We start from the raw sequence: 13,360 nt of genomic DNA, 5'->3' as shown, positions 1-13,360 counted from the left end.
AAAATCTATACCCTAGGAAGGAATCCTAATCTGTTCAATCACATGGATCTATGCCACTAATATGCTTTCTTTAGATGATCAGGATATTTCTCTTAGAATATTTGTCATATAAAGCAATAGGCATCCTGTGGTATTACTGGCCTAGTTCTGAGTTTAACACTTCAATGCATAAAGAGGTAAAGTGGAGAAACCAAGGTGACTTTAAATGTAAAAAAAAATGCATTTGGCCAAAATTCCACATTAGAATATTATAGTTTTGTTAGAATAATTTCGGACTTTGTTTTGATGATTTTAATACTCAGGGGAACATTGCAGCTTAAAAACATCTCATATGGAATTGAACCAATGGAGGCCGTATCAGGATTCGTGCACATGATTTATGAAGAAAAAAATGATAACACTAATATTCCTCTTTTAGGAGAAAATAAGACTTATAGCTATAATAACTTATATTATCACATCAGAAGGAGTTCAGAAGTAAGTGTTGACTTTTTAATTTTAACTTATTTGTTAAAACTTTGTGAAATGAAAAATACTCTCAGAGCAAAATTTAATGACTTACAGATCTTAAGGTTATTTTACTTTTTCATGAAGTCCCTCCATGACTTTTAAAATGGGTAAAGTTCTTTGTTAAGCTTGTTAGTAGATCAAAGTATAGTGAAAACTTAGGTAATTAATCTGGGAAACAAATGTGAACATAGGAGTTAAGACACCAAAAAAAATTAATTTCACATGTGGACATTTGGATGATTAATGTAAATGGTTCCTTTTTCTCAATTAGTCTGACAAATTAGGTTAAAATATTACATGATCTGGATTTCTAAGTTAAGTCTTTGTTTCATGAGCGTTCATGAATGAATACTATTGTGGCCTACATAAGGTACATGTAAAGCAAAGTGATGAATTCTTCCACAAAGGCCTGTAAACTGCTATACCGTCATAAATAACATTCCTGGCTCTAGTGAACTGCCATTGATTATAACCTTTAGTAATGTTTTTCTAAACTTTATTGTTTGCCAAAAGTAGTTTCCTAATAATTGGTAGCAGAAAATCTGCCTATGTGGAAGACTACTATGAACATTATCACAAGGCAAGAAAGAAAAGATTTATGTTGTAAACTTAAGATTTCCAATTTCAGCTATTGCTAAAATCAAAAGATACCTGGATTCTTGTATAGCGTGGGATCTCATTGAAAATTCTTATTAACCAAAGGCACTTTTTGGACCTGGAATTTTCTGAATAGTATCTAAATTTTGTATTTGAAAACAGCTTTGTTATATAATCAGTCTCTCACTTTATCAACAGAAGGTAAATTTTTGGAAATTTCTCAGCACTCATGTTGTGTGTTTTACAGAGAACTGAATTTTTCAAGTTATACCCTCAATATCTTGAAATATATATTGTTGTGGATAAAAATCTGGTAGGTCATTTTTTATGTACTGTTATTTTTAAATGATTTAACCTTTGTCTTTAACTTGATTTTAATGACATAATAAAAATTTTAAAACCACTTGTTGATAAATGTTTGTTTTTGCTTTTGCAGTTAATAACTTCTTAAAAATTGTGCATAAACCACATTTGTTAGTTCATTTATTTTATAAATAGGATCTCTAATTACTTTTGTAAAGTAAAACATTTTTCTTTTTCTTTTTTTTTTAAACGTTTATTCATCTTTGAGAGACAGAGGGAGACAGAGCATGAGCGGGGAAGGGGCAGAGAGAGGGAGACACAGAATCCAAAGCAGGCTCCAGGCTCCAGGCTCGGAGCTGTCAGCACAGAGTCCAAAGTGGGGCTCGAATTTATGAACTGTGAGATTACGACTTGAGCGGAAGTCAGACTCTCAACCAACTGAGCCACGCAGGCACCCCATTTTTCATTTTTTTAAAAGCTTGTCAGTCTATTTTTCTTTTCTTTTTCAAAAGAACTACATCCTTGGTGAAACCCTCAACCCTCACATCCAATAGTACTTAACTGCTTCAGCCTAATAGAAAGGATAGACTACAAAACAAATATGCTACTTCTTCCAAGCAAAGGGAGAAAACAACTTATCTGTGGTATTCTCAATTTTAGGTAAATGAAATGATGGAAAAAACAAATGAACAAATTTTCGTATTGAGGATTATGCTTCTGATCTTTGAGTTTAGGTTTTTAATTTACACAACTTAGGTGGTTAGGAGATTCTAAACTATGAGGTTACATTTTTTTCCAGGTTGGTAAGATCTGAGGCTACCTGCTGGAGTCAAATAGTATTTCTCTCTGTGGGAATGCAACTTCAAACAGGATTCCCACAGATCAGCCATATATGAGCTCAAAATTTGTAAGAAAATGAGCCATCATAAATAAGGGTTAGCAAAACAAAACAAAATAATAGATTTAAATCCAGAAAGCGTTCAAATATTAACATTTTAAGTTATAAAAATATTTTGTTCCGTAAGGGAGTCTGTTGATTCCAGAAGAGGTGGATATGAGGCAGGAGAGCTGAGCTAAGTATTGGCAGAGGTTACAAATATTGAAGTGCATTGGCTCAATAAAGAGTGGAGGGTTTTTTTGTTTGCTTGTTTGTTTTTTGTTTTTTTAGTATAACTAGGATGATCTAGTACAAAGCCAACACATATTCCAAAATCCTATTCCTACAAGATTACAAAGCAATTAGAAGTAGGAAAACAGAATTTTAAGCATAATCAACACAAAGAAGTGAATAAAAGGAAAGAAAACCATTATATCTTAAACATTTGTTTCATAAATGTGGGACAAATAAATGTAAAAGCTAAGATTAAGATAAATTTCAACTCAAATATATAAGTAATTATATTAGGTGTAGAGGGACTAAGTACTGTAATTAAAAACCAAAGGTAAAGATTAATTAAAAGAAAGACAAATATTATCATGCAAGACACCTGAATGCACATTTTCTATCTAAAACTGACATATGTAAAATATGGTACAAAATGAAAGTAAAAGACTTCAAAAGTATATAATAAAAATGAAAATTCTAAAAACTTGTTTTAACTAGATTAATATCAGACAAAGTAGACTTCAAGATAAGCATAAGTTATCTATTACTGCATAGAAAATCACTCCAAAATTTAGTGGCTTAAACCAATGACCATTTATTTGGTTGGGAGCCCAGAGACCTTTTTGGGTTTATATTAATCTCAAATCTTTTTAACTAATCTGGTAGTCTTTTATTGATACAGCTATCTTAAAAACTGTGGGCTTTCTTTCTTTTCTTTTTACAGGATTCCTTTTTAGGCAGTTTCCTCACAGAGAAAATATTCTTCATTAATATTTAAAAGTGCATTAGGGATACACTTAAGAGGTATCAGCTAGTTAGTTAAGTAAAATTTCCATTGCTGTGTGGTTACCAGTGGCAGGTATGAGGATTGACTGTGGCCTTGGTGAAGTTCAGTGAGGAGTTTGCTAAGGAAGTTCCCTGGTGCTCTTGAAATAGTCCAGCAGTGTGAAATTACCCATTTCTCTAATTGTTTTCAAGTGAATAAGTACAGAGTTTATTGTGTTTCATAGTAAACTAGATTTGGCAGTTACAAGTACAGAATTTGGAGTCAGATCTAGCATTGAATCCTAGTTTTCTTTATTCTTTTTTTTATTGTGGTAAAAAGCATATGCCATTAAATTTACTATCCTAACCATTTTTAAACATACAGTTTGGCAGTATTGAGTATATTCACATTGTTGTTCAATAGCTCTCTAGAACCTTTGTATCCTGAAAACCAAAACTCTATGCCCTTTAAAGACTAATTTCCTCTGCCCATCCCAGGCCTTGGTGAACACCTTTCTACATTCAGTTGCTATGATTTTTACTACTTTAGATAATTCATATGAGTGGAATCATACTTCTCTGACTGCTTTATTATACTTAGCGTAATGTCCTCAAGTTTCATCCATGTCGTAGCATATGACAGGACATTTTTCCTTTTTAATGCTGTGTGGTATTCCATTGCATGTATATACTACATTTTTTTTACCCAGTCCTCTGTTCATGGACATTTGGGTTTCTACTACCTTCAGTCTATTGTGAATAATGCTGGAGGGAACATGAATGTGTAAATATCTCTTTGAGACTTTGCTTTGGATTTTTTTTTTTTGGCATATATCCAGAAGCTGGATTGTTAAAACATATGTTAATTCTATGGTTAATCTATGAGGAACTGCCATACTGTTTTCTATTATTAATATTTACACTATTAAATATTTTAAAATTGTTTTTTGTTGAGTTATAGGAATTCTTTATATATTCTAAGTACTAACTTCTTATCAGATATGTGGTTTGCAAATGCTTTCTCCCATTCTGAAGGTTGCCTTTTCACTCTGTTGATTGTTTTCTTTGAGGCACAAAAGCTAAGTTTAATGTAATACCATTTGTTTATTTTTACTTTTGTTGCCTCTGCTTTTGGTGTGAGATCTAAGAAATCATTGTCAAATCCAATGTCCTGAAGATTTCTCCTGTGCTTTTTTTCTAGGAGCTTTATAATTTTAGGTCTTACATTTACATCTGTAATTAATTTCAGTTAACTTTTATATATGATTTAAAGTAAGGATCCAACTTCATTCTTTTGCATGTAGATATACAGTTTTTCCAGTGACATTTGTGAAAGACATGACCCATTTTCCACTCTGTATCTTGGCACCCATGTTAAAAATCATTTGGTCATATACTCAGGGCTTTGTTTTTGGGTGCTCTAGTCTATTCCATTGATCCACATATATGTCTTTATGCCAGTACCATATAGTGTTGGTTACTTTTGCTTTGTAGTATGCTTTGAAATTAGGAGGTGAGACATTCTGGCATTCCTCTTTTAGGATGTTTTTTCTATTTCTTCAAAATAGGCCATTGGGATTTTGATAGGGATTGCATTGAATCTGTAGATAGCTTTGGCTAATTTGGGTATTTTAACGCTATGAAGTCTTCCAACTCACAAACATGAGATATCTTTCCATTTGTTTGTATATTCTTTGATTTCTTTTACCAGTGTCTTTAGTTTTCATTGTGCAAATACTTCACTTCATTGGTTAAGTCTGTTATTAAGTATCTCTTCCTTTTTGATGCTATAGTAAAAGGGAACATTTTCTTGATTCCTTTTTGTGATTGGTCATGGTAGTATATTGGAACAACTGATTTTTGTGTGCTGATTTTATATCCTGTAACTGCTGAAATTGTTTCCTAGCTTTAACAAAAAAATTTTTTGGTAGAATCTATAGGGCTTTCTATGTATAAAATCATATTGGTGAACAGAGATAATTTTACTTATTTATTTCTAATTTGAATACCTTTTTTTCTTTGACTCCTCTGATTGCTATAGTTAGGACCTCTAATACTATGTTGAATAGTGTGGTGAGGGTGTGCATGGTTGATTTGTTCCTGTTATTAGAAAAAAAGCTGTCAGTCTTTCACTGTTGAGAGTGATATTAGCTGTGATCATATATGGCTTTTATTATGTTGAAGTACTTTCCTTATATTATTAGTTTGTTGGGTGTTTTTGTCATGAAATAGAGCTGAATTTTGACACTATTTTTGGCATCAGTTGAAATGATCATGTGGGTTTTTTTGTCCTTCATTTTGTTAATGTGTAGTATTACATTGGTTTTTTGATGTGTTGAACCATTCTTACATTCCAGGTATAAACCCCACTTGGTAATAGTGAATGATCCTTTTATTAGCTGTTGAATTCATTTTGATGAAAGAATACCATTTTGATGGTATTTTACTAGTGATTTTTGCTTCAATATTCACCAAAGATATTGGTTTCTATTTTTCTTTCCTTGCAGTGTCTTTATCTGGCTTCAGTATTGGGATAATGCTGACCTCACAGAATGAGTTTGGAAGTTTTCTTGCCCCTGTAATTCTTAGAAAGAGCTTGAGGAGGATTAGCGTTAATTTTTCTTTAAATGTTTGGTAGAATTCTCTAGTGAAGTCATTTAGTCCTGAGCTTTGTTTTGAGAATTTTTTGTGGATTTTCCAGTTTCCCTTCTATTGATTTATAGTTTCATTTTATTGTGGTCAGAGAGCATACTTGGTATTGTTTCTGTCTTCTTAAATTTGTTAAGCCTTGTTTTGTGGCCTAACATGTAGTCTATTTTGCAAATTGTTCATTGTGTCCTTTAGAAGAATGTATATGCTACTGTTAAGTGTTCTGTATATGTCTGTTAGGTCAACTGGTTTATAAAAAGTCTTCTTTTTCCTTATTGATTTCAGTCTGGTTGTTCTAGCTATAACTTGATCATGATGAATGATATTTTAATGTGCTGCTGAATTTGGTTTGCTAGTCTTTTATTGACAATTTTCCATCAATGTTCATCGGGAATATTGGCCTGTACTTTTCTTTCTTATAGCATCTTTTTCTGGCTTTGCTATCAGGGTAATGCTGGCTTCATAAAATGACTTTGGGCGTATTCCAACATCTTTGATTTTTTTTTTTTTTGGCAGATTTTGAGAAGAATTGGTGTTACTTATTTAACTATTTGGTAAAATTCACCAGTGAGGTCCTCTAGTCCTGAGCTTTTCTTCATTGGGACATTAAAAAAAATATTAATTCAATTTCCTTCCTAGTAATTGCTCTATTCATTTATTTTATTTCTTCTTGATTAAGTGTTGGTGGGTTGTATTTTTTTTTATTGAAGTATAGTTGACATACAATGCTATGTTAGTTTCAGATATATAACATAGGTATTGGACAATTTTATATATTACACAGTACTCACTACGTTAAGTGTAGTTACCATCTGTCACCATAGAAAGCTATTATAGTACTATTGACTATATTCTCTATGTTGTGTTTTCATCCCCACGACTTATTTTATAAATGGAATTTTATACCTCTTAATCTGCTTCTTATACTCTGCCCATCTACTTGACCCTCCTCCTTTTTTTTCAGTTTTGTTCTCTGTATTTATGAGTCTATTTATGTTTTTGTTTATTTGTTCATTTATTTTTTATTTTAGATTCCTCATATGAATGAAATCATGTAGTATTTGTCTTTCTCTGTCTGACTTATTTCACTTAGTATTATATCCTGTAGGTCTACCCATGTTGTCATGAATAGCAAGATTTCATTGTTGTTGTTTTTTTTAATGACTGAATAATATTCCATTGTTTATATATACCACATCTTCTTTATCCATTCATCTTTCAATGGACATTTGGGTTGCTTCCATATCTTAGCTATTGTAAATAATGCTGCAATGAACATAAGAGTGCATATGTGTTTTCAAATTAGTGATTTCATTTTTTTCTGGCTAAATAATCAGCAGTGGAATTACTAGATTATAATTGGTATTTCTGTTTATAATTTTTGAGAAACATCCATACTGTTTTGCAGAGTGGCTGCATCCATTTACATCTTTTCAGGTTCTTTGCTGTTTTTAAATCAGATTATTTGTTTTTTGATGTTGAGGTGTGTGATTTCTTTATATATTTTGGATATTAACCCCTTATTGGATATATCATTTGGAAATATCTTTTATATTTTAGTAGGTTGCCTCTTCATTTTGGTAATGGTTTCCTTTGTTACCTTCGTATTTTGATATGATCCAAAAACTGTATTTTTGCTTTTGTTTCACTTTCCTGGGAGACATATATAGAAATATGTTGCTAAGGTTGATATCCAGAGATTACTGCCTATATTTTTTTTCCAGGAGTTTTATAATTTCATGCCTTACATTTAAGTCTTTAATATTTTTGAGTTTATTTTTGTATATTTTTATTTATGTATATGGGGTAAGAAAGTGGCCTAGTTTCTTTCTTTTTTAAAAACAAATATTTATTTATTTTGAGAGTGTGAGCATGAGCAGGGAAGGGGCAAGCAAGGGAGAGAGAGAATCCCAAACAGGCTCCATGCTGTCAGCACTGAGCCCAATCTCAGCCCAATCTCACGAACCGTGAAATCATGTCCTGAGCTAGGATCAAGAGTTGTATGCTTAACAACTTTGCTATCCAGGCACCCCAAAAGTGGTCTAGTTTCATTCCTTTTTCACGTAGCTGTCTAGTTTTAGACATTATTGACTGAGGAAACTGCTTCTTCCCTGTTGCATATTCTTGCCTTTTGTGTTGTGGATTAATTGACCGTATAATTATGGGTTTATTTCTGGGTTTTCTTTTCTGTTCCATTGATCTATGGGTCTGTTTTTGTTCCAGTACCATACTGTTTTGATTACTATAGCTTTGTAGTATAGCTTTAAATCTGGGGTTGTGATACATCCATCTTTGTTCTTTTTTCTCAAGATTGCTTTGGCTGTTTGGAGTGTTTTGTGGTTCCAGACAAATATTATTTGTTCTAGTACTGTAAAAAATATTATTGGTAATTTGACAGGGATTCCATTGAATCTGTAGGTTGTTTTGGGTAGTATGGACATTTCAACAATATTAATTCTTCTAGTCCAAGAGCATGGTATGGTATATCTTTCTATTTATTTGTGTCATCTTCAATATCTTCATCAGTGTCTTATAGTTTTCAGAGTACAGGTCTTTCTCTTATCCTTAAGTAGTTTGTTATTCTTTCCCCAAGTTTTAATTTAAATTGCAGTTAGTTAACTTATCAGTGTAATATTAGTTTCAGGTGTAGAATTCAGTGATTCATTACTTACATACAACACTCAGTGCTCATCACAACCAGTGCCCTCCTTAATGCACATCACCAGTTTAACCCATCCCCACACCAACCTCCCCTCCAGCAACCCTAGTTTGTTATCTGTACTTAAGAGTCTGTTTTATGGTTTGTCTTTCTCTTTTTTCCTATGTTTGTTTGTTTTGTTTGTTAAATTCCATGTGAATGAAGTCATAAGGTATGTCATTCTCTGACTGACTTATTTAGCTTAGCACAATACATTTTAGCTCCATCCATGTCATTGCAAATTAATGATTTGCATAAAATAAATAAATAATGATATTTTATGGCTGAGTAATATTCCATTATATATCTGTACCACATCTTCTTTATCCATTCATCAGTCAGTGGACATTTGAGCTCTTTCCATAATTTGGCTATTGTTGATAATTCTGCTATAAAGATCAGGATGCTTGTGTCCCTTCAAATAAGTATTTTTGTATCCTTTGGTTAAATACCTAGTAGTGCAATTGCTGGATTGTAGGGTAGTACTATTTTTAACTTTTTGAGGACTCTATTACTGTTTTCCAGAGTGGCTGCATGAGTTTGCATTCCCACCAACATTGCAAGAGAGTTCCCCTTTCTCCACATCCTCACCAATATATGTTGTTTCTTATGTTATTAATTTTAGCTACTCTGACAGATGTGAGATGGTATCTCATCGTGGTTTTGATATGTATTTCCATGATGATGAGCAATATTGAGCATCATTCATGTGTCTGTTAGCCATCTGTATGTCTTCTTTGGAAAATGTCTATTCATGTCCTCTACTCATTTCTTAACTGGGTTGTTTCTTGGGTGTCGAATTTGATAAGTTCTTATAGATTTTGGATACTAACCCTTTATCATATATGTCATTTGCACATATCTTCTCCCATTCTCTAGGTTGCCTTTTAATTTTGTTGATGGTTTCCTTCACTGTGCAGAACCTTTTTATCTTAATGAAGTCTCAGTAGTTCATTTTTGCTTTTGTTTCCCTTGCTTCTGGAGACATATCTGGTAAGAAGTAGCTGTGGCTGATGTCAAAGAGGTTGCTGCCTGTGTTCTCTAGGATTTTGATGATTTCCTGTCTCACATTTAGGTCTTTCATCCATTGTGAATTTACTTGTCTGTATGGTATAAGAAAATGGTCTAGTTTCATTCTTCTGCATGTCATTGTCCAGTTTTCCCAACACCATTTGTTGAAGAGGCTGTCTTTTTTTCTGTTGTGTAGAAGATGAATTGACAATATAGCTGTAGGTCCATTTCTGGGTTTTCTTTTCTGTTCCTTTGATCTCTCTGTCTGTTTTTGTGTCAGTGCCATACTGTATTGATCACTATATCTTTGTAATATAAATTGTAATATAAGTAATATAAGTTGAAGTCTGGAATTGTGATGCCTCCAGCTTTGCTTTTCTTTTTCAAGATTGCTTTGTGGTTCCATACAAACTTTAGGATTATTTGTTTTAGCTCTGTGAAAAATGCTGTTGGTATTTTGATGGGGATTACAATAAATGGGTAGATTGCTTTGGGTGGTATAGACATTTAACAATGTTAACTCTTCATCTTTCCTATTTTGAATGACAGCCTTGCTGGATAAAGTATTCTTGGCTGCATATTTTTCCCATTCAGGATGGTGAATATATCATGCTACTCCCTTCTGGCCTGCCACATTTCTCTGGGGAGATCAGGTACTAACCTTATTTGTCTTCCCTTATAAGTTAGTGACTTCTTTTGTCTTTCTGATTTTAGGACTTTTTTCCTTTTCTCTATGTTTTGCAAATGTAACTAGGATGTCTTAGTGTTGGCGTGCTTTTATTGATTTGTATGGGAGTTCTCCTGGATTTGAATGTCTGTTTTCTTTCCCAGATTAGGGGTGTTTTCAGCTGTAATTTCTTTCAAAGTTTTGAAATTATTTATTTGATTATAGACAGATGGACAATATAGGGTCTGAAAGACAGTCTGCAAAACACACTTGAAAATTGTTTAGCATCCAGTTTTTCCCTTGCTCAATTGTTCAAGTGCAAAGAAATTGTATGGGACATAAAGTAACAAAATCAGATACAAATTAAGAGATAAGACTTCTTGATTTTATATATATATCCATATATATATATAATAGTTTTAAATTTAAATTCTATTTAGTTAACATACACATACATATATGTATACGTATATATATACGTATATATATGTATGTGTGTGTGTGTGTGTGTACACACACACACACACATATATGACTTCTTTTTTTAAAATTTATTATTATTTTTTTAATATATGAAATTTAATGTCAAATTGGTTTCCATACAACACCCAGTGCTCATCCCAAAAGGTGCCCTCCTCAATACCCATCACCCACCCTCCCCTCCCTACCACCCCCCATCAACCCTCAGTTTGTTCTCAGTTTTTAAGAGTCTCTTATGCTTTGGCTCTCTCTCCCACTCTAACCTCTTTTTTTTTTTTCCTTCCCCTCCCCCATGGGTTTCTGTTAAGTTTCTCGGGATCCACATAAGAGTGAAACCATATGGTATCTGTCTTACTCTGTATGGCTTATTTCACTTAGCATCACACTCTCCAGTTCCATCCACGTTGCTACAAAAGGCCATATTTCATTCTTTCTCATTGCCACGTAGTATTCCATTGTATATAAAAACCACAATTTCTTTATCCATTCATCAGTTGATGGACATTTAGGCTCTTTCCATAATTTGGCTATTGTTGAGAGTGCTGCTATAAACATTGGGGTACGAGTGCCCCTATGCATCAGTACTCCTGTATCCCTTGGGTAAATTCCTAGCAGTGCTACTGCTGGGTCATAGGGTAGATCTATTTTTAATTTTCTGAGGAACCTCCACACTGCTTTCCAGAGCGGCTGCACCAATTTGCATTCCCACCAACAGTGCAAGAGGGTTCCCGTTTCTCCACATCCTCGCCAGCATCTATAGTCTCCTGATTTCTTCATTTTGGCCACTCTGACTGGCGTGAGGTGATATCTGAGTGTGGTTTTGATTTGTATTTCCCTGATAAGGAGCGACGTTGAACATCTTTTCATGTGCCTGTTGGCCATCCGGATGTCTTCTTTAGAGAAGTGTCTATTCATGTTTTCTGCCCATTTCTTCACTGGGTTATTTGTTTTTCGGGTGTGGAGTTTGGTGAGCTCTTTATAGATTTTGGATACTAGCCTTTTGTCCGATATGTCATTTGCAAATATCTTTTCCCATTCCGTTGGTTGCCTTTTAGTTTTGTTGGTTGTTTCCTTTGCTGTGCAGAAGCTTTTTATCTTCATAAGGTCCCAGTAATTCACTTTTGCTTTTAATTCCCTTGCCTTTGGGGATGTGTCGAGTAAGAGATTGCTACGGCTGAGGTCAGAGAGGTCTTTTCCTGCTTTCTCCTCTAAGGTTTTGATGGTTTCCTGTCTCACATTCAGGTCCTTTATCCATTTTGAGTTTGTTTTTGTGAATGGTGTGAGAAAGTGGTCTAGTTTCAACCTTCTGCATGTTGCTGTCCAGTTCTCCCAGCACCATTTGTTAAAGAGACTGTCTTTTTTCCATTGGATGTTCTTTCCTTCTTTGTCAAAGATGAGTTGGCCATACGTTTGTGGGTCTAGTTCTGGGGTTTCTATTCTATTCCATTGGTCTATGTGTCTGTTTTTGTGCCAATACCATGCTGTCTTGATGATGACAGCTTTGTAGTAGAGGCTAAAGTCTGGGATTGTGATGCCTCCTGCTTTGGTCTTCTTCTTCAAAATTACTTTGGCTATTCGGGGTCTTTTGTGGTTCCATATGAATTTTAGGATTGCTTGTTCTAGTTTCGAGAAGAATGCTGGTGCAATTTTGATTGGGATTGCATTGAATGTGTAGATAGCTTTGGGTAGTATTGACATTTTGACAATATTTATTCTTCCAATCCATGAGCACGGAATGTCTTTCCATTTCTTTAAATCTTCTTCAATTTCCTTCATAAGCTTTCTATAGTTTTCAGCATACAGATCTTTTACATCTTTGGTTAGATTTATTCCTAGGTATTTTATGCTTCTTGGTGCAATTGTGAATGGGATCAGTTTCTTTATTTGTCTTTCTATTGCTTCATTGTTAGTGTATAAGAATGCAACTGATTTCTGTACATTGATTTTGTATCCTGCAACTTTGCTGAATTCATGTATCAGTTCTAGCAGACTTTTGGTGGAGTCTATCGGATTTTCCATGTATAATATCATGTCATCTGCAAAAAGCGAAAGCTTGACTTCATCTTTACCAATTTTGATTCCTTTGATTGCCTTTTGTTGTCTGATTGCTGATACTAGAACTTCCAGCACTATGTTAAACAACAGCGGTGAGAGTGGACATCCCTGTCGTGTTCCTGATCTCAGGGAAAAAGCTCTCAGTTTTTCCCCATTGAGGATGATGTTAGCTGTGGGCTTTTCATAAATGGCTTTTATGATCTTTAAGTATGATCCTTCTATCCCGACTTTCTCAAGGGTTTTTATTAAGAAAGGGTGCTGGATTTTGTCAAAGGCCTTTTCTGCATCGATTGACAGGATCATATGGTTCTTCTCTTTTTTTTTTATTAATGTGATGTATCACGTTGATTGATTTGCGAATGTTGAACCAGCCCTGCATCCCAGGAATGAATCTCACTTGATCATGGTGAATAATTCTTTTTATATGCCATTGAATTCGATTTGCTAGTATCTTATTGAGAATTTTTGCATCCATATTCATCAGGGATATTGGCCTTTAGTTCTCTTTTTTTACTGGGTC

General features: G+C 33.8%; 1 protein-coding gene across 6 annotated transcripts in view; it reads left to right on the top strand.

Annotated features, from left to right (window-relative positions):
• Window positions 1–13,360, top strand: part of LOC102970010 (disintegrin and metalloproteinase domain-containing protein 5-like) — a 134,898-nt gene that overhangs the window by 19,937 nt on the left and 101,601 nt on the right. For 3 of the 6 annotated variants that reach the window (XM_015544285.2, XM_007097059.3, XM_042983409.1), the window contains 2 exons: window positions 303–477; window positions 1,355–1,420. In XM_015544285.2, the coding sequence (XP_015399771.2) occupies window positions 303–477; window positions 1,355–1,420 (241 nt within the window). The remainder of the gene's footprint in view (window positions 1–302; window positions 478–1,354; window positions 1,421–13,360) is intronic. The other 3 variants (XM_042983407.1, XM_042983411.1, XM_042983410.1) reach the window with 2 other exon arrangements.

The sequence above is a fragment of the Panthera tigris genome, chromosome B1 (genome assembly GCF_018350195.1).
Source record: "Panthera tigris isolate Pti1 chromosome B1, P.tigris_Pti1_mat1.1, whole genome shotgun sequence".
In the NCBI taxonomy this organism is placed as follows: Eukaryota; Metazoa; Chordata; class Mammalia; order Carnivora; family Felidae; genus Panthera; species Panthera tigris.
This window is presented reverse-complemented; position numbering and strand designations above follow the sequence as displayed.